The 25,903-nt window shown below is 38.5% G+C and overlaps 2 protein-coding genes and 1 long non-coding RNA gene across 5 annotated transcripts in view; 1 reads left to right on the top strand and 2 right to left on the bottom strand.

Annotated features, from left to right (window-relative positions):
- Window positions 1-30: 30 nt before the first annotated feature.
- LOC131959828 (uncharacterized) lies at window positions 31-5,669 on the top strand. The gene is made up of 2 exons (XR_009389539.1): window positions 31-3,857; window positions 3,892-5,669. It is a non-coding gene; the product is annotated as an uncharacterized LOC131959828 (long non-coding RNA).
- Window positions 5,670-6,800: 1,131 nt separating this feature from the next.
- On the bottom strand, window positions 6,801-16,353 carry naglu (N-acetylglucosaminidase, alpha). The gene is made up of 6 exons (XM_059325245.1): window positions 15,664-16,353; window positions 13,924-14,071; window positions 13,486-13,632; window positions 12,800-12,885; window positions 11,699-11,955; window positions 6,801-11,473 (listed from the first exon to the last, which is right to left on the bottom strand). The coding sequence occupies exons 1-6, from the start codon at window positions 16,074-16,076 to the stop codon at window positions 10,269-10,271; spliced, it is 2,256 nt and encodes a 751-aa protein (XP_059181228.1). The 5' UTR covers window positions 16,077-16,353; the 3' UTR covers window positions 6,801-10,268.
- Window positions 16,354-17,567: 1,214 nt separating this feature from the next.
- The window catches only part of LOC131959304 (signal transducer and activator of transcription 5B-like), a 33,245-nt gene continuing 24,909 nt past the window's right edge, over window positions 17,568-25,903 (bottom strand). Inside the window, exons 19-20 of one of the 3 annotated variants that reach the window (XM_059324462.1) lie at window positions 25,052-25,156; window positions 22,531-24,401 (exon numbers count right to left, since the gene is read on the bottom strand). In XM_059324462.1, coding sequence (XP_059180445.1) covers window positions 25,063-25,156 — 94 coding nt within the window. In that variant the 3' untranslated portion in view covers window positions 22,531-24,401; window positions 25,052-25,062. Of the gene's footprint in view, window positions 17,999-20,092; window positions 21,471-22,530; window positions 24,402-25,051; window positions 25,157-25,903 lie in introns of those variants that run through there. The other 2 variants (XM_059324463.1, XM_059324461.1) reach the window with 2 other exon arrangements.

Raw genomic sequence — 25,903 nt, 5'->3', positions numbered from 1 at the left:
AAATGTACCTTTAGTTGCACCAGGCATTAAGAAATTGTATTTTACAGTATACACCACTAAAACACAACAGGAACTGAAAGTTGGACTGCAGTTTTCATAGGAGGTGTTACAGATCTGATCCTCTCTGTCTTTACACACCAAGGCAAAAAACAAACAGACTTTTTAATGATTTACAGGAGTTAACTGTGTTTTTAAGATCATTTGCTGTAGCTTGTTTTCCTTTCATCATCCTCAAATGCTAAGCAGTGGTTCTTGTGCCACTGTCTGGTCTTACGGTGTGTGTGTGTGTGTGTGTGTGCAGGTTTACTGACTCTTTACACTAACTCTGGAGCTGCTTTAAAACGTGACGTTAAATCGCACTGCTCCAGTACGCCACACGCCATCTTTTTATTTTTATTTCAAACCAATAATATGCATCGGTCTCTTTGGTTTCTGTAGCTTGTAATATATGAATATAACGAACAAGATTCTGATCTTTTTTTTAAATTAACTCGATTAAATTGTATTTTAATCGGAACCAAAAGTGACTGCGAACTATTAGAATATAATATTTTCTCTAACATTTCTTTTATATAAAATTAAACATTTGAAATAATCAACAAGACGTCTTTTAAATGATATTTACAGGAGTTGGAGAATTTATTATTATTAATATTATTATTTTTATCACTGCCTTATTTTCTGTTGGTGTCCCATGTTGTCTGTGTGTTTTTTGAATATTGATTATTGATCATTCCGGCAGCTTTGAGAATCTCCTCTGTGTTTCTAGCCTGCTGTGTCATGGCTGACTAACAAAAACCATATCATGCATTTATATACAGGGCATTGTTAATGGAATTGGTTTGATTTTTGACTGACTTATAATGATGCAACTTTACATCGGTGTAAAAAATCAGAAAAAATGCTGTTACTGGGACATTTTCTGTCAGTGTGGGTCAGCAGGTTTCTTACTGAATATTCACTAGATTACAAGCATTTAATTCCATTTAAAGTTTTATTTTAAAGGACCACAGAAGAGTTTTTCATCCATCATTACTTCTTTTAAAATTACCAAAATAAAAGCACACAGGATGGTCACTATGGATCCTAATTAAAGGCTTTTGCACTCCATGTTATAATTCTATCAATTGGGGAAGTGATCCATTAAAATAATATTATCACATTTGCATTTAAATGATGCATTATAAAGGTAAAATTGTAAAACAAAATACAAGGTTATAAAATTTGCAGATTAATAATGTCCTTATTCTGTCTTTAAACGCAGTAAATGTTGGGTTTAAAATGTAGTTGCAGCATCAGTTTTAAATAGCTTTTACGCATTTAAGCTATTTATTTAATTGTCTGCCTGTCGTATTCACTCTCACGTGTCATTGACAGTTTTTTTTGCCGCTTGAAATGAGACTCGGTGAGCAAGATCCTGACCAATCAGAACTCAGTTTATATTTCATCACTATGGACATTTGAGTAGTGTGCCACCAAAAAATTAAATAACTTTTACAGCAGGAAACAAATGTGTTATGGAATATGGTAAGCAGACACAAAGGGGAACAGAAAAGTGACATTATAAAGATATTTTCAATGTATTTTATCATAAAAAATGTTGTCTAAAAGGTTAAAACAGTTACATTTACTCATCCTTTTCTGATAAACTGATAAACTTTTGTTTTTATAAATACACAATCATGGAAAAAATTTTTAGACCACCCTTTTTCTTCAATTTCTTGTTCATTTTATTGCCTGGTACAACTAAAGGTACATTTGTTTGGACAAATAAAAATTATTTAAAAAAAAAAACTCATAAGAGTTTAATTTAAAAGCTGATATCTAGACATTTTTTCATGGTTTTCTTGATGATGATTTTGGTTATTATCAATAAAACCATGGAAAATGTCTAGATATCAGCTTTTAAATTAAACTCTTATCAGCTATTTTTGTTGTTATCTTTATATTTGTCCAAACAAATGTACCTTAATTGTACCAGGCCTTAAAATTAAGAATAAATTGAAGAAAAAGGTCGGTCTAATAATTTTTCCATGGCTGCTCTGAATCTGATGCGTTCTATTTTGGTTGAACTGTAGCTCCTTTTTAAAATCCAGTAAATCATTAATCAATTGAAGACAGACCCAGGAAATAGAATCCATCATTTAAATGCATTTTGTACTTCAAATAAAGGAATTTTTTAATGTATTATAACCAAACACTGCAAAGGTCTATCATTATTCCACATGCTGACAGTGATGGATAGACGGTAGATGATGTGCAATCTGTAGTAAACGGCTTCAAACATGCAGAAATACTAATATGGTGAAGTGAAGGGAAACACTGCCCCCCCTCGCCTGCCTCAAAATGTCCCAGCATGCACCTTTACTCATACTGGAAACTCACATTACACCATTACATAAACTGTGGCTATTTTTCTGACTTTTCAACACCGATAATCAGGATGCAAATCAGTCAGTGATCAGATGAGACAGTCAAAGTGAACTGATGCGAGGTCTGACTGCATGCTGCTCTCTGTGCTCTACTCATTTGTTTACATTTCAACTGCTCTTCTCGAAACCAGGAAGGGTTCCTAAGAAGCCAGATTAGATGTGTATACTTTAACTCCAGGTTGTTGGGTTCTTTGTTTTTTTTATTTGTCTATCATGCACTGCAGACTAATGGAATAATCAATTTATAACACCCTTTTTTTTCTTTTACAAATGTCTTTCTCCTGTGAACAAAATGCCAGTTTCTCTCCATTAAAGCCATGAAGGTGGTTTGACATGTTTTCGACCATAAGCTACAAATCATGTGTATTGTACATTACTGCCTGCCATTTTCAAAGCATCCTGTAAAAAAAATGAGTAAAAATCTCATAACCAGTAATTTAACATCAGCTCTTCTATTGGCATGGTTCCTATAATTAGATACATTTGTCAGCACCACATCACTATAGACCAGAGACTGTATGTAGAGTGTCAAAACTTAAATGAACCCTCAAATGCTCAGAAACAAATGCTTCCTGCATGGGGCCATGTATAAATGGAATTGAATTGATTTTTTAAATTATTTTTTTACATTTATTAACAGAGAGGACACTATCGATGCCACAGTATACCACCAAAAGCAGAAACACTAACAAAATGCCTGTAACTAGCTAAAAACATTATATATAAGCATTTCAAATGATTACTTTAGCACTCAAGTTAGCTGTGCAGGCTAGTTTAAGATATAAATTAGTGATTAAGATTATATGTTAGTTTTAGCCCTAATACTGCATAGCTTTCTGATTCACCCACATGTCACCACAACACAAGTTGTGTAATATAGAACAGATGAGGATTAGGGCCAGTCAGGAGAAAACCATAATTTATTTTCACTAAGCAGTAAAAAAAAAAAGTCAAAATGTCAAGAAAAAAGTCAAAATACGATTTCAGGAAAGAGCAAAAAAGCCATTGTTGGTGGAATGGAGCCGCAAACCTTATTTCTAGTTTTACAATGAAGATAAAACGACATACTAAGTCTAAATTACCCTACCAACATTACTATTAGGTCATAATGAGCAAGTATTAATATGGTTTTGTCAGAATGCAATGAGGATCCAAGTGCAAATTTGTAATTGAAAGCTAGCCCAGCTAGGCAAAACTCAAAACTTGACTTGAAGTTGGCAGAATTTAGAGTTTGAGGCACCGGGCTGTGAGCTTTTGCAAGCAATGATGCACATTTTAGTTGATTAATAATGCTGTATATAAACTACACATTTTTACAGTTGAGGAATACAATTGCGCCTACAACAATGATAAATGACAATTAAAATGTAAAGAAATTACTATTTCATTATGTATGATTTTTTTTTATTACAGTGACAGAGCCACGTGTGGCTCCAGAGCTGCAGGTTGTCTACTCCAGTCTATCTGAACAGTTAGCTAGACTGCAAGCTACAAACTGATTCTCATCAATGTCATACAATAACCAATAACCCAATAATTTAGGGCTGTAGTACTAAAATCCCCCTACAACTGCTACAACTATTGCTTTGAGAAAATCTGCTTTTATGTCATTTATGTGAATTCTTTTGACATATTAGACGTATTGGGGGAAATGAGATTGTAGCTTGTAGTCTACTTTACACAAGTTGACTTTATTCTCGTTATTTCAACTTTTTTTCAACATTGTATTCTGACTTTATTCTCGTCATTTCGACTTTTTTTCAAAGTGCATATTACTTTTTTTTCCCTCCTCTCATTATTTTTCCCTCCTACCTGGCCCTAATCCTCTTCCGTAAGAACCTAAAGAAATGTAGCCTAAAATAGACTTTGCCCTCCGGTGGAGGCGAGGCGCAACTACATTTCGTCTATACAAGTTTCTTAGGTTGCAAACAGGCTAAAGAGGCTATAAAATGGGTTCATTCATGTAACCTGAGATGATGAGCTGACTTAATGTTCAGCTAATTCCTTTAGATCATCACATTAATTGATACTTGTTCAGGAAGGTTGCTAGCTTTCATGCACATACCTGCATCGTATGTGCTTTAAATAAGACTTGAAACAACCCTTAGACATTAAAGGGACAATTCACCCCAAAATAAAAATAAATGGTCTTCCTCTTACACGTAGTGCTATGTAGTAATTATTTTGGTGTGAGTTGCTGAGTGTTGGAGATATCGGCCGTAGAGATGTCTGCCTTCTCTCAAATAAAATGGAAATTTTAGCAAGAGTGGCAAAAAACACAACAACGATGTCTCTCTCCACAAACCATGACTGGAAATAATCCACAGACCTTGTTGTGAGCAGTTTAAAGTAATAAATACCAGAAACGAAGCAGGCAACTGCCTGGAAAGTTGGACATTGATTTAAAATGTGATGGGATGCTTTGAAAAATGGACAGCAGTGCTAAAAAAAATCCAAGTTAATGTGGTAAAACATGTAAAACCATGAGTCTGTTTCCTTAATGGGGACTTATGTGAGACATTCATCAACCATTTGACTTTGTTTGTGTTGGAGCTTTCAGATGTCAGTTGGGTTTGCAATGCTGTCTTTATGTCATATGAAGAACCATCTCAACGTTTGAATAAGCTCACACCATGAATCATATCTGTCACTACATGTATCAGAGCTGTTTACTATCCTAAGCTGCATTCACCAGTTCTGTTTGTCATAAATGCAAAATGAAGGATAGAAATAGTATTTTATGATATACAAAAATGATCTCTGGTTCTGATTGGCTGTGATATTCTCCAACACTTTTCCTTCCAAATTTTGATCCACTTAAGTGTCTTCATGTGATGCCTGATGGAAGCTTTCAGGTGTTAGTGTGCAGTCAGTACGGCTGACTGTGAAAAAACATTCATGGGGTGTACATTCATGGCAGTTTGAACGCTTTTGCCATGTGTTGTTGGGCTGCTATCAATAAAACAAAGTAAACCTGCTAAAGGGTTCAAGTGTGCCAGGTGAGGAAGTGACCTGGTCTGGCCCCCAGATGGAAAGCGAGATCTTAAACTCCTCATTGTGGATTTTGAAGAGTTTTTGAATTTTGATATACTGGATTTAACATGTCTTACAAATGAGCCCGAAGCAGAACAGGAAATATTATCAGTGTACATAAGGAGAGGAACTCAAGTTAAAGTCCCTGTATAACTACAAACCTGATACTCATTATTTTTTCAACAATAAAAATATTAATCAAAATGTTTGATGAGCTCTCTCCTTTCTGGATCTTTGTTTTTTTTTATTTTGTTTAACCCATTCGTGCCCAAACACTGTACTTCGTATGATGAGGAAAAGTGCCACAGCATATGTTCAGATGGGAAATCTTGAAATCTGGTGCAATAATGTTGCACCAGAATGTTTGAAATTTTATATCGCATGAAAAATCTCACGTTTATCAACCGTAACAGTCAGGATTTTTGAAAGATTTGGAAAAATGTTTTTGAAATGTTTTCCATCTGAAATATTTTTGCATTTAATATGTGTGATTATCTCTGAAATATGATGCGTTATGATTTTAGAGACCTTATTTACATCAAAATTAGTTTTTGAGGTACAGACATTTTCTTATCATACTCCATTTAATCTTTGGGCACATGTGTATACTGCTCCCCCCGCCGCCCGAGAATATACTGGAGTATATTGCAAAAACAAAAGCTGATTTGCACAAAAACTGTCTGATTTTAAAAAATAAAATAATTGAATGTTTACAAAAAATGTTACAATTAACATTGTTGAACTGAAAACACACTGAAAGGGTCAAACATCTAAGAGCAAAACACACAGTGAACCGAGGTAGTTACAGGTAAATCTTGAGTTAGCACTGCCCCAAAGTATACCCCGTTTTATGATCCATTTTAATCTAGCCTCTTACAGCCAGATCTCCACAGCACTGTCAGGAAAAGGAGGTGTAGCCGTCTGAAATAGGCGACCAATGGCAAACTTATTCCGACATTTTACATTTCACTGTAAATGGACCATAATTTACATAATGATTGTCATGCTGCATGAAAAAAGACTAGAAACTAACAATTGAGACCATAAACCCATTAGGATAAAATTTAATGAGGTAATTAATCAAGACAATTTTTCACATAGACATCTTTACAATTGGACTTCTTTTTGCAACCAGTGGAGTCGCCCCCTGCTGGCCAGTAGACAGTATACAGGTTTAAGGCACTTCCTTATTGGCTTCACTTTTCAGACCCAGAGGCTCTTATCCTCGTCTCCCAGCCTACCCTGCACTGTCCACACGTGGACAGCTGGAGATATACAGTAAGATTAATGTGTGGACTTAATCTTATCACTGAACACACATACAACACACAGGGGGAGAATAAAATCATTGTATTATTAGTCACATAGTCATAAGACTTTTATGACATGCCTGAGATGAAGAATCACAACAGTTGAATTCATCAAAATACAAAAATAGCATTTATACAATACAGAACCCTATACGTTTCAATGTGGAACGTTTGTTGCCACAATATGAACGTAAGTTGTGCTCATGTAGTGATGGCTAAAACACTACAAAAATCATCATTGTTCTCCCAAATATTTAGACGCCTTAACTAAATCTACATTCATCAAAAAAGAAAAATCTCATCCAGAATAAAACTAATGTGCCTCGTATAAATAGACAATATTTTTCAGAAAGTGATTGATGCACATGTAAAATGTCTCAGTTAGGTGCTAGCTAGGAATTTTCATATAAAAATATAATTTTTAAAAGGAAAAAACATCCAGAGACAAGGCATGCAGTTATCTGCTAAGGCGCACCATGAGTCTATTTTGTCCTAGCAGTTTTCCAGCATTAAACAAATCCCTCTGTTCATAAAACCTTTACAAAAACTTGCCGTGTAAACGTCCAGTCTCACTGACCATATAAGCATGAAATTGTAAATTGGGTAGAAAATTGTTATGCAATATCAAAGACATCCACACTGTTTGTTTGGTAACTATGCTACTAGCCACTTGTTCTGTTGCAATAGAACAAGTTCAATAGAACAATAAGGCACAACATTCAAAATAGCTTCAAACTGAGGCATGATAGTGTTAGCATTTGAAAACACCATTTCAATAATGGCAAAAGGTTCCCTGGAGGTCAAACATTTAAATGACCATATGCAGCCATAGTGTAGTACCTGTGATTTAAAGGTCTAGTAAAACATGTGGTTGCTTATTTGCGACCGAGGTGTTCAGATGGATATAAATCTCATATCTGTGTGATAAGTACAGAACTGGAGTCAGGAGGCGGTTGGCCTTGCTTAGCATAAACATGAAGCAGAATGGTATCCCACTTGTTTAACCTCCACATGAACTGATAACACTGATTGAGCATTAAACTCCCCCTAAAACCATAAGTATTTTTACATTTGAGTGACTGCCAGCCAAACACAGTGACTGTGAGCAGCTTCTAGAAGTCTTCTTGTCACAGTGAGGTCACCATGTTTGGTATCATTGTGTCTGTACAGAGACCAAAACCAAGACCTGTGTTTAGTGAGTGTATCTGGCAATCTGGGCTAGAGCACAGAGGTGCAGTCCAGGTGGATACACTGTTTATCAAAACATTCCACCATTTAACTCTACCTATAACATAACAGAATAACAAATCAAACGTCAGTCAGTTTTGGCTGAAAACAGAGGTCAGCCCTACACATGGGTCTGTATGTGACTGACTGAGGGTGCTTTCACACCGCTAGTTCGATTATTTGGTCCGCACCAGGCAGTAAAATTGTTACATTGTAGCATACAGACATGCAAACGAACCACGTTTCATCATCTTCTGGTGGAAATAAGCGCCAATTTAAACTTTCACAATGGAGCGACACGTTCGTTCACCGTTTCTTGCGCTGGTACTTGCTTTTTATATAGTCAACATTACCCATTTCTGGCAAAATATTCAGTTCCGGAATTATTTGGGGCTGCAGCTGGAGAACAACCTTCGGATGTACTGGATCCGCTGTGTCAAATAAGTAATTTCATTGGTTACATTTTCCTGACACATGGCTAATTTGAATATTCAAATTAGCTATGTGTTGATAGGTTTCGATTTGCACCGCTGCTGAATGAATGTAGGGGAATATCCACGCAGCACGCAAATTAAGCATTGATGCATTTCGAATAGTTTGTTTAGACCTGAGTTGGTCCAGGTTTGCGTTCTCACCAGAGGGTACGCACCAGAGGTTGGCATTTGGTGCGGAATCAAGCAGACCAAGACCACCTCTTTTTGGAGGTCTCGGTCCACTTGATTTAGTGCGCACCCGAGTGTGATTGATGCTTTAACACCGACGAAAATGAACCGAACTAAGAGCTTTTGGTTCGAATGGACTGTTTGGTGCGCACCAACTGCTGTTGGTGTGAAAGCACCCTGAGTGTCCATACTTTGTTCAGGGGGCAGGGCTACTCGAGGCTGCTCGTCCGCTGTCCTCTTCTACGTTTGCCTGTTTTCAAACACGTTATCATTGGCCTCATAAGGACAGAGCTTTGACTTTACTCATTTCATTTCAAGGGTATTTCACGCCATGAACAGATATCTAGTTGTTCGTAAATAATAAAACTCAAGACCAAGGTTCTTTTGCTGCCTACAGCTGCAGGCTTCTTGCCCGCAAAAACTGTGCAATGCACTACCATTTAATATTCCTGTAACACATTGGCCGCAAAATTGCATTGACCAAACGTGACCAGCCGTATAATAGGTTTTGACCTAGTCTTGTTATATTTCTCTAGGTGTGCAGGTTAAACAGTATACATTGTTCAAGTCCCCCTCCACTCAATAACATGCTTATTTTATAGCCCCTTTAAATGTCTGACTGACCTGTATTACTTACTTAACTACCTGTGCAATTACTTAAAATCTGTCCAATTTTATTCAAACATCTCCTGGGCAAGCTCAATTAGTATGTCCCTTCTACAAAAACAATCATTACTGAGAGCTAAAACACACTGTAACACCACAGCAGACATTATTTTATGTGTCACAACTACTAACGCTGTTTCAGCCACTGCCAGTTACAAGCTAACAAACAACAATAACAAGCTAAAAGATGCTAACTACCCTAGCCATTCTGATAAGTCTCCTTGTCGATAACTTTGGTCACACTCCTCATCTGAGTCTGAAGGCTTACTGAGGTTTCCTCTAATGGAGAAAATTGACCAGATGGCGATACTACCGCCATGGAGCTTCGCGGCCAGCTTGCACTGCTCTTTCACTGGTCAACCTAATATGCAAGAAGTGTTAGAGGGTGGGACATAACTTAAAATATGTCTAACCCAGCTTTAGTCTTGTTTTTGCTTTGGACAGAGTCATTTCCACTGCAAACAATCTTTATGCTAAGCTAGGTTAACCACATCCTCACTCCAGCTCTGTACCTAACACACAGACATGAGATCCTAATCTTTCTAATCGTACATTGGGAAAGTGAATATGGGTATTTCCAAAAATTTTTTAAGAGAAGTGGAATAAAATAAAAAAAGTACAAAGAGAGGCACATTAAATACCACAGCTAATCAACACCTCCACACAGTCTAATGCAAGTCATTAAAATGTCTTAATGTTCTACTGTCCTTCTCTTTTATATGATTGGATATTTGATCAGTGTGAATGTAAAGTGAAAATCCCTTTTTCACCCTACTCCATGTGCAACTATCTAATTACTGATTTTACTAAATGTGCAAAACAGAATGTTCGGTCAGATTTTCTACATCAAAATGTTTTTGGATAGCCATGGAAAACAGGAAGACATTCTTCTTGCTGCGACTTGAGACAAGTTTTTTCTAAAATATAATCTTTGCTGACTATAGTCTCTTCAAGGCCTGTGGATAGTACTTGAGGAAGATCCTGCGGGCAATCTCGTATGTGTCTCCCTGAGGCTTGGTCGGGTACTTTCGGCCGTTGTAAATAAATCCCTTTTCTATCTGGAAAACTGCCTGGTTGAAGGCGTCCTGCTTGAATGGTCGTCCGCTGTCCAGACACTCAACCAGGGTGTGAACAAAAAGGCCCCATCGCTGCGCATAGTAGTCCTCCATAAGGCCTCCCCACTCTTTGTTGGCGTAGTCCAAGATCTCACCACTAGGACCCCATAGAGTGAGCTGGTTTCTGGCATTCATGTCATACAACTGTGCCTCCTTTTCATCAAGGGCCATGGATCGAGCCCTGTCCAGCCATGTCCCCAACAGGAAGTTGGCGTCACTATTCAGCAAACGATTTAGCTCAGGCAGGAGGTCATAAACCAGCACCCCGCCTGCAGTCAGCAGCTCTGGCAGCTTTTGTTTATGGAAGGCATCTACGATTTCCTGGTAAAAAGAAGTTGTCAAGACTTGAAGGACCTGCCGAGTCACATCCACAAGATCGTACCGGAAAGTCTCCTTGGATATGAGAGATGGAGCTGCTTCAATAATCAGTTTCCAGGCTTTGTACAAATCAGCCGGGTCATACCAAAGATCACAGTTCATGTGAAAGGAAGGCCGGCGAACCAGTGGGCTATGGTTGTGGTTTTTGTAGTGTGGCACTGTGCAGTTGTACACACTGGTGAACAGGAGCCTCCATGCAGCAGTCAGGTTCTCCTGAGTGCTGCCGTAGCGGCGTACCGCATACAGCGAAGCCCACTTGGACAGGTTGACTGGCTCCTTGCGCCAAGCCAGCTCGCTCATCAACTCAAACATCACAGGATTCTGCTCAATGCCCTCAGGTGTCATGCCTATACCCACCAGGGTGGAGTTTGGGAAATGTAAGGCTGTGAAGGGCCCTGAATTGATGCTCTCCACTGTACCAAAGAACCCACTGTTGCCTCCAAAGTTCTGCAGCATGCACCAGATGAAGGGCTGTCCATAGAAAGACTCGGTGTAGGAGAAAATTGGCTCGGTCTCTGCAAACAGGTCCAGCACTATCATTCTCCCAAGGGGCACTCCGTGTAGTAGGGCCTGGATCTGGGCCGGCTTCCAGAATGCTGCGTCACTGAAGAACAGCCAGCCTTGCATCAGCCAAATTGCCTGAGGATCAACTGAGGAGAAGAAATTAGAGTTGGATGAAGGACAAGAAAATGGGCAGTTATCAAACATGGCTGAAAATCAGCAGGGAGCAAGGGAGACTGTCTGTGTAAGAGAATTAGACAACAGGTCATAAACGGGTCATCAAACTAGGGCAATTATTGTACTTGTTACCCAATATATCAGCATTGTGGCAGGCACTGTCACATTTAAAATTCACTTTGTTAACAGGAACTCACCTGCGGTCATTGAAGCAAAGACTGAGCGACTGACTGCAGACAGATAGGCGAGGTCAGAGGAAGGGGGAGTCATCTCGTTGAAGGTGTCAGTATTGTAGATGTGATCAGTACCAAACTGCTTCACCACCTGGGACAGATAGAGGGAACCAATCTGGAGAAAAAGTGGGTCACGAGGGTCTAAGATATAGGAGCATGAGAAGCTGCAGTTGAAGTGAGCCCATGGTCCCAGTTTGGTGACATTGGCTTCTGGATACAACCTGAAATACAAGAAGCACTTCAGTGATTCAAAAGTTTTAACTGAAATGTTTTAACACTTTACTGTCCCAATCCATATCTTAACTCAGCGGTTACTCGAATCGGTGAACTGAGACTCAGACGTGCAGAAAACAGAATGTACAGATCTGGGGAGTAACCCAAATTGGGGCTCGACATTTCTCTCCAACTTCTTCTTCTTAGATATTTTCTGAAGGCTTAAGTATTCTTGAAATGAACGGCTTCATAAAAAGTGACGTTCTACAAAGTCTGAAGACAAAAATGTTTATAGCTATTTCGCATGGCCACACCAAATAGAACAGCCTCTGCGTGCCTTAAACCTGCAATCTATCTAATGGCCAGCAGGGGGCGACTCTACTGATTGCAAAAAGAAGTCCGTTTGTAAGTTAATAGAAAATGAGCTTACTATGTTAAGTTTATTGTCTCAATTTCAAGTTTTCAATACACTTTCATTTTGTAAATTTCTGCGCCATTTAGAGTAAAATAGATGATAAAGCAGGGTTTGCTTTAAGGCGCTGCTACCTTATGATTGACAGGTCGCTACCACTGCGACCTTTGTGTTTTCGTCTTTTACCTGTTCAGTGTGTTTCAGTTCTTCACAGTTAACTGTAACATTTTGGTCGCTTATAAATGTCTCGGACGGTTCTGGCCTCCACGTCGTGCATTCCTGATAATGCACATCTCCTTAGGTATTACCTTACTGAAAGGACTCTGTGCCAAAACTTGGACTTTAAATATCACTATCAGTACAATCTCAATAAAACTGTGCAGCCCTAATATTGAACTGTATATTTCTAAAATGTTAAAACATAAACAAGCATGAGTCACCTGACGATCCCTTTAGGAATGTTCCCAGAGAAGGCCGGCAGCACAGGAATCATGCCAAAGGACCTCATTCGCTCTAAAATTTTAAACTGCAAAAGAAGACGAAATGTGAAGTGAGAGGATTCATTCTGAGGCAGCTCAAATTCATCAGGTTAATACCAACTTGAGCAACAAGTTACTAGAAAACAAGGGCAACCCTAAAATGATGACTCAAATTGTGTGTAGTGTCCATATATCACAGTTTACAGACCCACTTCCTTCCTTACCTACTTCAGCTTTAAGCTACTGTACTTAGTATAGTACAGTTTTTCTGTGCAATGAGGGATTATTAGCAAGATTTAAGATGTGTTCACTTTCAATGCATAAAAGGTCAATGGGTGTCACTATGCCATTGTGTTTTGAGATCCAAGCTTCCACTTTTGAGAGTACAGTGTTGAAAACCTAAATAGGTCAAACTGAACCCTCGATATGTAGAATAGTGATGTGATTATAGTATCTTTAATTATTTTCTTTCTTGAAAAATTAGGTAATCCAGGTAATAAATTGGTGCCATGTATGTGTAGCCTTCAGCCCATTTATTCCCAGTCACAGTGTTAAGTACTACCACTTGGTGGTGCCAAAGTCAGAAATGTCCTGATTTTACATATAGGGTCTTCTAACTGTGCTAACAATCATGGAGGTTACAGTACCTGGAGGTAGAGCTGGTTCACATGCCAGGACTGTGGCAGAGGTCCACCAAACTCAAAAACGTTTCCCATACGATTCCAGGCAAGAAATGCCGGGCCAGAGAAGAACTCTTCGATCTCCGACTGGTTTAACCCAAGAGCTCGGTAAACCTAAAAGTACACATGTTAACACGTTGATATTTACATGCTGCTGCGCAAATATCTGCTTCTTAGAGATTATGGTTGCAAAGGTCAAACTGAAGAGAGACACATATTTGTTTTCCTACTTAATGAGTCTGTGCCCTACCATCTCTCAGAATCTCCTCCCTCCTATTGTATCTTATTTCACAATAATGGGACATACTGTACATTGATACTAGGAGGTTTTTAACATTGTTCCTGTGGTTTACTTTGATTTTGTGAAATACATCATTACTTTCAGCCTAACAGGGTTGCTCTTACCTCTTGCCACAGGGCTTCTTGTCCAGTGAAAGCCAATGGCAGATTGATTCCATTGAGTGCCATCCAGTCGATCTCTCTCTCCCATCTTGGCCAGTCCCACCATACAGAGGAGTAGCTAACAGTGCAAACATTCTGGTAATACCGGAATCTAGATACAAACACACAAACATAAAGATTATTAGAAAAGTGGTCGCAAAGACTGGAAAAGCGCTATACAAGTGAAGTCCATTTACATACATTTTTAGTGTATTTACAATACACATATTGCTTGAGATTTAACAAAAAGTACTGAAGTGCCATATGATTTAATGGTCCATTTCTGTTGAAGCTGTCATATAACATTGCTAAAATAATTTATAGTAAAAAGCTTCCACTTGGCAAGCAGTTGTTCTTCACCAACAATTTACAGTCATGGGAAAAGCAAAGTGTGTCAGCCATGCTTGCCATGGCTTTTTCAATCTAACTACTGTGCACATGACATAACTGGGGTGAGCTGATGCGGGTCTAATGCACAACAGTTAATTGAAAGGAAGAGTCCTTTAAAGAGCCCGACTGCGGTACAAGTGTCCATAGTGCTCACAGTAAACAATGAAAAATAATGTGTGACAATTCTCTATTTGTCATGCACCCATGGTTTGGATGTGCTGAGTTGTGCAGTAGAGGGGGGGCTGGGTTACACTGCACCCAAACACTGCCGTCAGAGATTTACAATACACATAGCATCAATACAATATCATCATAGCATCCTCTCACGTAAAGTTTGATAGAGTTGTCATAAATATACTTGGTGTAAGAATGTTTTTAATTATTCTTCACTACTCTGTAGCCGAGAGGTTTGAGTATTGGGCTTGTAACCGGAATGTCACTGGTTTGAATCCCAGCACTGACAGGTCAAGGACTGAAGTGCCCTCGAACAAGGCACCTAACTTAAATTTCTCCCATTGTGTGGGACTACCAAGGGGATATATATATATTTTTTTTAATCACAGCAATATTATTTATACATATATATCCCCAAAACAATATAAAAATGTATCATATATATTGTTTCTGTCAAAATGTTGATAAATGAGGGGCATGACCTGCCATATTATATCATTATATAAAGTATACAAACATAGGCTTTAATGTGTGGTTATTTTATATTAGTGTTAACAAAGTAACGTAAAAGATTTCAATGTACTTATTGTCAACCCCTAATAAAAATGTAACATTGGAGTCATAAGAACACGACTTAATCAGAAGACAGTAAATTCAACGTTAACAAAGTAGTAATTTAAGGACCAAAAAAAGACACAAAATGACTGAAAAAACACAAAGTTACCAAAAAAAGACACAAAATTACCAAAAAAAGACACAAAGTTACCAAAAAAGACACAAAATTATTCAAAAAGACACAAAATAATTAAAAAAGACACAAAATTATTAAAAGACACAAAATTATTTAAAAAAAGACACAAAATTACCAAAAGAAAGACACAAAATTACCACAAAACAAGACACAAAGTTACCAAAAAAAGAGACACAAAATTACAAAAAAGGGACACAAAATTACCAAAAAAAGTAATTAAAGGGACCTTCCACACATAAGTGCAATTCATATAAAACAAACATTAAACTTTCATATCAAGGTGGGGGCCACAAAATATCGTCACGAGGGCCGCAATTGGCCCGCGGGCCGCAAGTTTGAGCCCCCTGCTCCAGAGGTTAGACCGGTCCATGGGGCTGCGGGTCACTGACCTGTGCTGGGTGTTGATCCGCAGGACCCCGGTGAGCCTCGGCAGGGGCCGGGGCAGAGCCAGCTGGTCCCCGGACCAGGAAACATGGCAGTTGCAGAAATACTTTAAATAATTGTAGATGCCAGAAGCCACGGCCACTCCGCTGCTGCCTGTAGCGACCACCTTGTTGTTCTTCGTGGACCTGAGCTCACACACATCCAGGCTGTCGTTGGACAGGCTCCTGTTGACTGACACTATGAACTCCGTAGACCTGGTCCCGATCAGGCGCTTCAGCAGCTCGATCACGGCTCTCCCCTGCGCCTTGTCGCTGGCTTTGGGTTTGATGTGGTCCAGAGAAGGAAACTTACAGCAGGCAGTGACGAAAAGACAGAAGAAGATGGCCAGAGCCAGGCTACAGCCTCTCCTCTGAGACATGTTGATCCCCAGTTAAATGAAGCCAGTTTCCCACCGTAGCACAGGTTTAAAAACAAGTTTATTTCTCCATTTGCAGACAACCAGGAAGCTTTGGTTTACTGGCCAATCAGAGAGAAAGCTGCTGCCTCGATTATAACTCACAACCAATCAGAGGAGGACATTCCCATTAACCCAATTCCTATGAGAAGCCAGTCAGTCATGTGATCAGCCTGTCATGTGATGGTAATGTTCATGTCATTTATATACAGTCTATGGTTCAAAGTGGTCTGATTTCAACTATAGACTGTACCTACACATAACCCATTGTCATGTGCTTAGAACTAATGTTTAACATGCTTTCTTGTAAAGGGTTTATCATCTTGCTGTGTTGCTGAATCAGCATTCTCACAATAAGGCTGAAGGAGAAAATTCTGCATAACAAGTACTTAGTAAAGTGTATTCAGCTGTTCCACCTTCTATGTGTGAAGAAGTATTTGACTTATTTTTACTTTACTTTACTACAGTGATTTCCTTGGTGATGTCCTAATTTATTTTTTAAGCAGCAGAGATTTACAGTTATAATAATCTGTTATTCTGTCTCTGTGGATGTAGGTCACTATCTGATTGACATAGGTCACTATCTATGCGTGCGTAATTCACTGAAGTATGTAGCCTCTCTCTGTGCATTTATAGATTAATCATGCAAGATGCTTTGCTACAATGATCATGTGCTAATATTGTTTTTAAACTATGATTAAAATAAATAACTTTACTCCATCTACTTAAACTTCCTCTGCCCTACTTACGGTAAAATTATATAATCACAAAAAGATATATTTTATGTTTTATGTGGATATTATCTCCAACAATATCTCTGCAGGTCATATTAAGGCAGGAGTTTGTGTTTTGAAAGTTTTGTTAACAGGTCAGGTCACGGACATGGTGTGCAGAGCAGAAAGATAACCGTCTTCTCTGCTTGGTGACATGACGTGTCCATGAATTGAATAAACTGACAAATCAGCGGATTGAGTTCAACCTACATTCTTAGTAAACATTGTTAGGCTATAAAACTGGATTTAGGGGAATTAGACTGTGTCCAGACTTCATGAACTGACCAACTTATGTGTAATCAGGGAAGAGTAGTTTGAACCTAGAGACTCTGTAAACTGCACATTTCTTGATGTATTGTAATAAAAGTTAAACTGAGAACTCGGACGTCTCCTGCTCATTATTCCCCATCAAACAATCGGCGCAGGGAAATAGGTGATTTTGTGTTGGAGTCAGATAATTTAATTTTAAAGGTTTCCTCAATGCATTTCTCAACACAGTACATGGTATTTTATTTACAATGGTTATGTCAAGCAAGGATAACTTCATCCTAACGCTGTAGTAATTTGAGGTTGACTGGATTAATGCTGGTCATCAATTTTTGAGCAACACACGTTTGCAACACGAGCTCTATACTTAAACCTACTAGTTGTTATTTTATTATCTAATTAGTTCATCTAATTGTGTTTTCACAGGTCATGAACAAAGCTGTGATTATTAGGACATAACTGTAAAACCATACTTCTGTCAATCATGGAAGTACTCAGATCCTTTACTTCAGTACAAGTAATAAAAAAATTTATAAAAACAATTACTTTTATCAAAGAACAGAACAGATTAACAGCAAAATTAATTTATAGGAATTAAAAGTAAACGACTCAGTATACAGAAGACCTACTGTCAGTTACATTTTAATATATACTGTTGGATTAATATTACAGATTCATTAACATGTAAACAGCCTACGAGCCCCGGCGTCAGGGCAGGCCAGGCTGGGGTCTTCACTGAGGGGTTTCCTTGAGCCAACCAAAGGCTGCAGCACAGGCATCGGTTCAGATGAATGGTCGGCGTGGGCTGGTCATGCAGTTAAATGGGCCGGTGAGGATGACGAAGTCCTGGATGAAACAAGGTTGTATGGGGTTTAAATTGGATCATTTTTGTCTTTAAGGATCTGAGTGCCTGTATGATGGGTACACAGCTGAGGTTGGGCTTCCAGAGTTTGGAAAGATAAAAGAAAAAAGTTTTTTTTAATTCTTTTTTTTTTTATTTTGCCTAAATTGATGCCATATTGTCACACTGTTAAAATAATCGCCTAAGTCATTTTTTGTCAAAATTGTTTTTTTTGCCTAAATCATCTCCTCATGACGTCGGCCACCTATGGTAAAATCCCTTTAAGTTAATGGCCTATGTCAAGTGTGTGACTTGAGCGGATTTATTATGCCTATGTCAAAATAAAATGTGACTTAGGCAATTTTTTGAACATGCCTTTGTGACTCAAGCAAGATATGGTAACACTTTATTTTGAAGGTGTCTACATAAGAGTGACATGAGCGTGTCATAAACATGACATGGGATGTGTCAAGAACATTAATGACACTTTGAAGTAACATTAATGCTCATGATACTTGTCATGTCATGTTTCTGACAGGCTTGTGTGACTCTTATGTAAACACCTTCAAAATAAAGTGTTAGTAACCTTCGACTTCAGACGGACTTGTATCTTGAAAAACGTGTTATAACGTATTTGGAAAGGTGAGAATACTGTCTCTGTTCAACTGGGCTAGATGGTGTTTTTATTTTTCTATTATTTCTTCTTCTTATTATTATTATTATTGTGTTTTTTATCATTACTATTACTGATTAGATCTACGAAGAATATTCATTCACCTCTTTGCTATTTGATTGTCCTTACATTTTGTATTTTGTCAGTTTGATACCAATATGAATATTGATACTTGCCATAATGTGTGAGACTCTGTCAAGGAACTTGTTTGAATAAATATAAAAAAAAAATTAAAAAAAGTGTTACCATATCTTGCTTAAGTCACAAAGGCATGTTCAAAAATTGCCTAAGTCATTTATTTCTCTTAAGTTACATAATTTACACACAGTGTTATTACTATGCCAATAGCCATCCTTTGTTACATCCTTTTTGAGTGAAATGATCAAGAAATGTCATATGTTACACTTTTGGTGAAGTTTTTTGTGTTTCCTGCAAAACTTTAAAAAAATGAGTAGGCGATTATTTTAACAGGGTTACGATATGCATTAACAAAGCCAAGTAGTTCTTTTCTACCCGAGTCAGGGCAGGACTGTAGTAGACCGGGGCACACTCCTCCCTTCCCCATGGAAGAGGACAACCCTGATCCCCACATTAATCGTGTTAGTGTTTAAAAAAAAAAAATAAAGGGCTCCTGCACTGCAAAAAAAGCCAACTTGTATTTTTTGCCTAAAACACTGATTTAAGTTGGTAAAACTTGGAAATATAAATTTTTGACATTTAGGGCAATAATGTAAGTTAGCACAACAAAGGAAGCCAGTTGTATGCTCAAAAACAAGTTTGTGAGTTGTTGTTACTTATATCTTTAAGTTGGGGTTCAAAACAAGGGACAATAGTTCTACTAACTCTTATTTCTTTGTTGTGAAATGCAGGAAAGCGCTGAAATTTGGTCATTAGCGAAAGCTAGCGGCTAACTGATGCTAACGGCTAACAGATGCTAGCGGCGCTGCTTGTTACAGCTAGAAGAGTAGCCATTAGTGTATCAATGCTAACTCAAAATTGTGGTTGCAACATTAGCTGACATTTCATAGCGGCGTTACAATCGTGCCAATTCAGCACATTGCAGAAGTAAGGATTAAAAGTTATTACAATGTAAAATTATAAATTCAGAAATCTGAATTCAGAGTTGAGCAAACTCAAAAAAAAAACTGTAAATATTTAGTTTAATTGTCCAACTTAAAATTTTATTGAAGTTTGTTGCCTTGAAATTTTGAGTTCACCCAACTTTTCTTTTTTTGCAGTGTGGGTATCAGGGTAGGGCATATCATAATAATGAAAAACAATCATGATGTAGCTTAACAAGTGTTAGGGACACACATGCACACAGCAAGTTTCAAGCAACCAACCAAGAAGAAAGGTCTCTGGGGCGTTTTTTACCCTCAAACAATGAGAATGCGGATCATGTTTGTTAACAATGACGTACACATGGTTCTAATTAATTACAAAAAGTTTTATTTTCAAGTCCCCAATCCCAACATCAAACTAACAGCAAAATGTGGCATGATGTGGAAGTAAATACAAAGTTCACAAATAGGTCACAGGCTGCACAGAAGCCAGCAAACACACAGCAGCAGTGAGCTATAAAAATGAATTATACTGACGACAAACATACGTTAAGTCAAGCAGAAGAAGTACTGCATTAGCATTCACATCAAAAATTGCTGGTGTGAGCATCAAAGTGCTTGTTTGTTGAGTTAGTATACCATCAAAGTTTGTGTTTCAGCTTTTATTGAACAATCGAACAATAAGCAGAAGAGGCAAAAGTAGCATGAGCGTTAGAAATGTATTCCATCTATACTTGAGTATTATTTGGTTGATTATGACTCATCCACATTTATTTCACAGTGAGTTTTCTTGAGGTTTACTGTGTAAACTTTCATTCTGGGTGAGTTATTTTCTAAAAAGGGATTAGACGTTCCTTGGCAGCTGGTAGCAATGCAGCGTTAATGGCAATGGCTTTAATGTGTCCTATTTGGACAGTTCTGTCACTTAACAATCCACGAGGTGCAGACAGCCTCGGTATGTTCACACAAGAGCTTCAGAAAAATAAACATTTACAGAAGATTATTATTGAGAACCTAGAAAAAGCTTAAAATGCAGAGCTGGATTCAGTCCGGTCATCATGAGGCTGCAGATCTGATTCAATGATTCAGGCACTTTCAGAAGCAGTGTTTAACACATTATCGACAAACACTTCTGACTGAAAGAAGTATAACAAAGTATGAGGTATAAGCATTCTCCCAAAGGAATCTACTGCTGGATAACTAGGCAAAGCTTGTAAGACACCACACATGAGACGTAAGGTTCCTTTTTGACAACATATATTCATACACTGAACAAAAATATAAAAGCAACACTTGTTTTTACTCGCACTGTTCACAAGTTGTAATAAAAGATGTAAGACTTTATATGCACAAATGGGCTTATTTCTCTCAATTTCTGTGCACAAAATTATTAAAATCCATGTTAGTGAGCACTTCTCCTTTGCCGAGATAATCCATCCACCTGACAGGTATGGCATATCAAGATGCCGATTATACAGCATGATTGTTACCAATGTGTGCCTTGGGCACAATAAAAAGGCCACTCTAACATGTGCAGTTGCCTTGGTTGCATTTGTCTGCCTTTCTGTTAGATAAAATGGAGAAGACCTGAAGATGTGCAGCAGGTTCAGGTTTCAGGTTCAGGACTGCTGACTGCTCCACTGGTTGGCCATAGGCCTGCGGAGCAGCTCCTCCACATGGCGGGCCACATCCATCGTATCCTCCAGGTCGAAGTCTCCATCTGCATCCAACATGGTGTCACTCCTGACAGGACAACAGCAGAGACGGACTTTCATGAAGGAGGTTCATGGGTAAATTGTTTTTTGCTGGATGTTGTACTATGTTCTTCACTAATATTACCTAGGACATAATGTATTTGTATTTAGTCAGTCAGAGTACATTCAAAATAAAAAAAATAAAAACTACATTTCTTATAAATCCAGACACTACCATCACAAACCAACATTTTCAAATATGATCTCTGTGTCTTCACATTTTGGGGACTGACACTGAGTGTTGGTGTTTCTGGACATTTTCATGCATGAGGTTGGCATAAAGGTGGAAGAATGATTGGAGACGTGCCAACTTTCAGGTTCATATTTGTATGTAGAGTTTTTAATTGAACATTAATACACTCTTGTGTTAAAAAAAGCATATTTTTCGTCATTCTGTCTCAGCAGGTGGCGATTGGTTCCATCAGGCCAAGCACACCCCACAAGCACCTGGGCGGAAACCATATTATTTATTTTCTGGCGCCGTCTGCTGTAACCCTCCTACATTGCAGCTCCAGTTACCCTGCCCATGTGTTGTACCCCAAGCATATGATGCCATTTGACCCTATGTCTTCTCCTCCTTCTACACTCTTTAAGTGAGACAAAATTAAAGGTGATTCATTACAACAAAACAATATGTTAGCTCTGTGGTTGGCTGTGGTGTGATCAGGTGTCCAAGGTCTTGGGTGAAGTCTGCCGGTGCAGGGGGTGAACAAGACAAGGACCACACCACTCCATCCCCATTCCCACCATTGGGCTGGTGGTATGGTTTATGTGCACCCTAGCCACACAGCTAGCCCTCCTCACTAGCCAACTTCAGCTGGACTACGATCTGCAGTGCCTAGCCAAACAATGTGCCTGCCTAGACTGTGGAAGAGGGGTAGCAACAGCACCATCTAGTGGCTTTAGTGGACATAAAAGGTTATGACCAGTAAATGTTAATACAGATTTACGAGGGTTTGCTTATCAAACTTTTTAAAAATGCACAGTAACTGAAATGCAGTTTGGCAGTTTGGGTCAGGGAACGGTACATTAAAATTGGACTCAAGCTGGAACACCTGGAAGTAACAGCTAGCTTCACAACTTATTTTCAAGGGCGGGTATCACACTGTGGTTCTCTCTGACTCTTTTTTACTTAGGCTGGAATGCATTCAAGTTGCAGCGAAAGTGACAAACTCTTTATGTTGCACAGGAAGCATGCAGTCTTACCCAAAAGGAAAAAACAAAGCACTTTAAATTAATATCAGATTTCAGATTTTTGCTTAACTATATGGCATTTAATACCAGAATAAGAATGCTGAACCAAACTTATACTAATAGCTATGGGCAATATCGAGTTGTTAAGGTAGCATAATGAGGATATCAAGGTAGTTATCGGTTACAAATCTCAAATACCTCTTACCAAATGTATGAATAAATTAATTTGTAACTACAACTGTTTGTTTGTAAGTACAATTGGACGTCTACAGCAGTGACGGACTGGTTGTATTGAATGTTAAGACTTCTGGCTAGTCTAGAGGTGGTTTCTCATATAGACCCAAAATAATAATCTGAAATCAATTTTGATAACAGTACTGTGCCTCACACGGGGCACCAATTATGTTGGGGGTACTATGCCTTAAACTGGAGCAGCATTCATATATTGGTCTCACAGTCCAAAAGAGAAGAGAGTGGGAGAAGGGCGACCCTATCTGACTGCAGAACCTGTTCTGCAGAAGTTACAGGAGAGAAGAGAGAGGTAGAGACGCGGGAGGCTTGAGTTTTTATAACCTGGAGTCACCCTGGGGTGCAGTAGGTTATACTGAACACAGATGTGTGAACAATGAAGTCCAGTGGCTCTAACCCTTACTGGAGAACAATAATATAGAGTTGGCTGCCTTTTATTAAGAGGCTGTTGCATTTTCTATTAAAAGCCAATCCAAGATGTACAAATGAAAAAAGTCCATTTGGTTGTGTACCTGCAGATCCAACATAGGAAATGACAGTTAAGGAGTTTCTATTATTAGTGAGTTTCTAAAATTGACAAATAACCAGTTCTGAATAAAAAAACTTCACATCTTCAGTTCCAACAGGAATCTGATTTTAATTCAAGAGAAATGGATGGTAAATGCACCTTATATAGCGCTTTTCTAGTCGCTTTGCGACCACTCAAAGCGATTCACACTACAGACTGCGCTCATTCACCCGTTCACACACACATTCATACTGGTGGCAGAGGCTACCCTAAACGGGTCCACCTGCCACCATTGGGAATTCATTCACACACCGATGAACGCAGAATCGGGAGCAATTTGGGGTTCAATATCTTGCTCAAGGATACATCGACATGTAGGCTGCGACGGTCAGGGATCGAACCACCAACCCTTCGGTTGGGTGGCAACCCACTCTGAGCTGAATTCTACCAGCTGAGCCACAGCTGCCCCGAAATGTCTTACAAGTCCAGGTTTCCTGGACAGTTGACATAGTATTTATGAATATAATCTGAAAACCATTATAATACACTCTGTTTTATGTTTTTATTTAAAACATGTTTCTCTAACAACCCCAGGAGCATTACTACTAAATTCAACAATGACCAAAAAGCTCAAAACACAAAATATTAATTTATTAATAGTCATAATGTAAATTGAGCATACATAGTGGACACAGTAGCAGCATTTATGTAAACTGTCCAGATCACATCATCCACTAAAGTAAAGGTTTTTCTGTATACTGAAGTTGTGTCATCTGATAATCTCATGCCACAGTGGTCCCACTGTAATGCTGCTTGCTGCCATGTAGTCTTCAGACCATTGCTTGATTAAAGCATAAAACCTCCCCAGCAATAACTTTGTCCTCTGATGGTGTGGGGAAAGCCTGGTGGGTTCAGGAACACCTCATCAAGCATTCGATTCAGGACCGAGCATCCTGTCACCCAGACAATCTGTAAAACATGGCAGATTACGTGTTACATTACACTCTCATGTTTCATCAGGGCTAACCATGTAAAACTGCTGATGAATTTGAATGAAGGAGAACATGTATCAAGATGGTTACAGTTTGACAAGAGTAAACGTTATAGTTAAGTACACAGTTATCTAACAGCTGAAACAGTATAAAGAAAAATATAACAAATCGGTTCTATGAAGTATGGAGGAAGAAACAGATTACACAAAATACTTGACTTTGAGTTCAACTTGTGTTGTGGCATACCCAAAGCTTGATGCTACTTGATGTTTGTACTACAATGCACTGAATTGTCACTAATACTAGTATTACAGTGGCGTAAACATCTGTGAATCATAATGACCATAATAGCCTTAACGTAACTACTCACACACTGACAGCTTTCCTTTATAGCACGGTCATTTAAATAAATGTCTAACACAATGGTAATTGAGCCTATGGCTGACTGATGAAAGCCTTTGTACTGTTGTAGTCTGTAGGCAAACACACTGCAATAACCATTTATCCTCAAATGCACCACTGAATGATAGATGAATGAAACAGAGATCTTAAGAGATGTAACTTTAACTTCAACTGGCTAACCTGCAAAATAGATAATAAAATAACATAAAAATGGTAAAAACTTACGGCTTGAATGTTTAAAGTTGTGTCACAGTCAGTATCAATCCATCCTGAGCTTCAGTTTTGTAGCGAATCCTGCAGTGTACTGAAGGTTGTTGAGAAAGCGTTTTCCTGTTGTTGTGGGGAAATTTGAATTGGTCTTCATTTCCCCAGATGAAGAGAGTACATTTAAGCTTTTCTATTGGTTCTCAACAACAGAACAAGTAGCGTCCTATGCTCATACCATGTAATATGGTCCGCAAACGTTGGGGAGGATTCAGCAGACACTCTAGTGGGCCGAAACCGTCACCGTATGGCATATGACCCCATAGGAAGCCATATCCAACATCAAATCTGACTCGCTAGCTGTTATACATGTTTTCTGATAGATTCAGCAGGAGAGAAAGAGAGAGGATGGTCTTCTCTGACACTTTAGGGAGTTTTTTTAGACATGAGATTTATGCTTTGTTACAAATCCAGCAGAAACCGAACAACATTAGTATTCATTCAGATTGGTGTTTGTGTCCACATGATGAATGAAAGTCCAACATTCACTCTCTTTTAGGTCTGTTTTTAGTCTCCACCAACTCCTGAGGGAAATATCTGGCTCTGCTAAATGTTGCACAATGTGGTAAACATTGTCTTGTCTCTAACTGTGTCTGTCTGCCTGCTGTTTGTTGCTGAACAGGTGGTGTACAGTGGGGTTTTAAGCTTTAGTTTTCCATCTCTAATCAACTGCCTGTTGCAGCTGAAATACTATGAGAGCAGTGAGATTGAACAAAAACAGTAAAGTTTCAGACCATACAGCTAAAAAATTCAGAAGCTCACTATTAATCTCTGTTATGTCAAGAAGAGCTGATGATTTAGGTAATAATTATT

The sequence above is a fragment of the Centropristis striata genome, chromosome 21 (assembly GCF_030273125.1).
Source record: "Centropristis striata isolate RG_2023a ecotype Rhode Island chromosome 21, C.striata_1.0, whole genome shotgun sequence".
Taxonomy (NCBI): Eukaryota; Metazoa; Chordata; class Actinopteri; order Perciformes; family Serranidae; genus Centropristis; species Centropristis striata.
The sequence above is the reverse complement of the archived record's forward strand: the minus strand, read 5'-3'. Positions and strand labels throughout refer to the sequence as shown.

Coding starts and splice junctions, on each gene's coding strand:
- naglu (XM_059325245.1), bottom strand. CDS start 16,076: ATGTCTCAGAGGAGAGGCTGTAGCCTGGCTCTGGCCATCTTCTTCTGT. Junction 12,886..13,485: donor TGAACCAGCTCTACCTCCAG/GTACTGTAACCT, acceptor CTTCTTTTGCAG/TTTAAAATTTTAGAGCGAAT. Junction 11,474..11,698: donor CTTTGCTTCAATGACCGCAG/GTGAGTTCCTGT, acceptor TCTTCTCCTCAG/TTGATCCTCAGGCAATTTGG.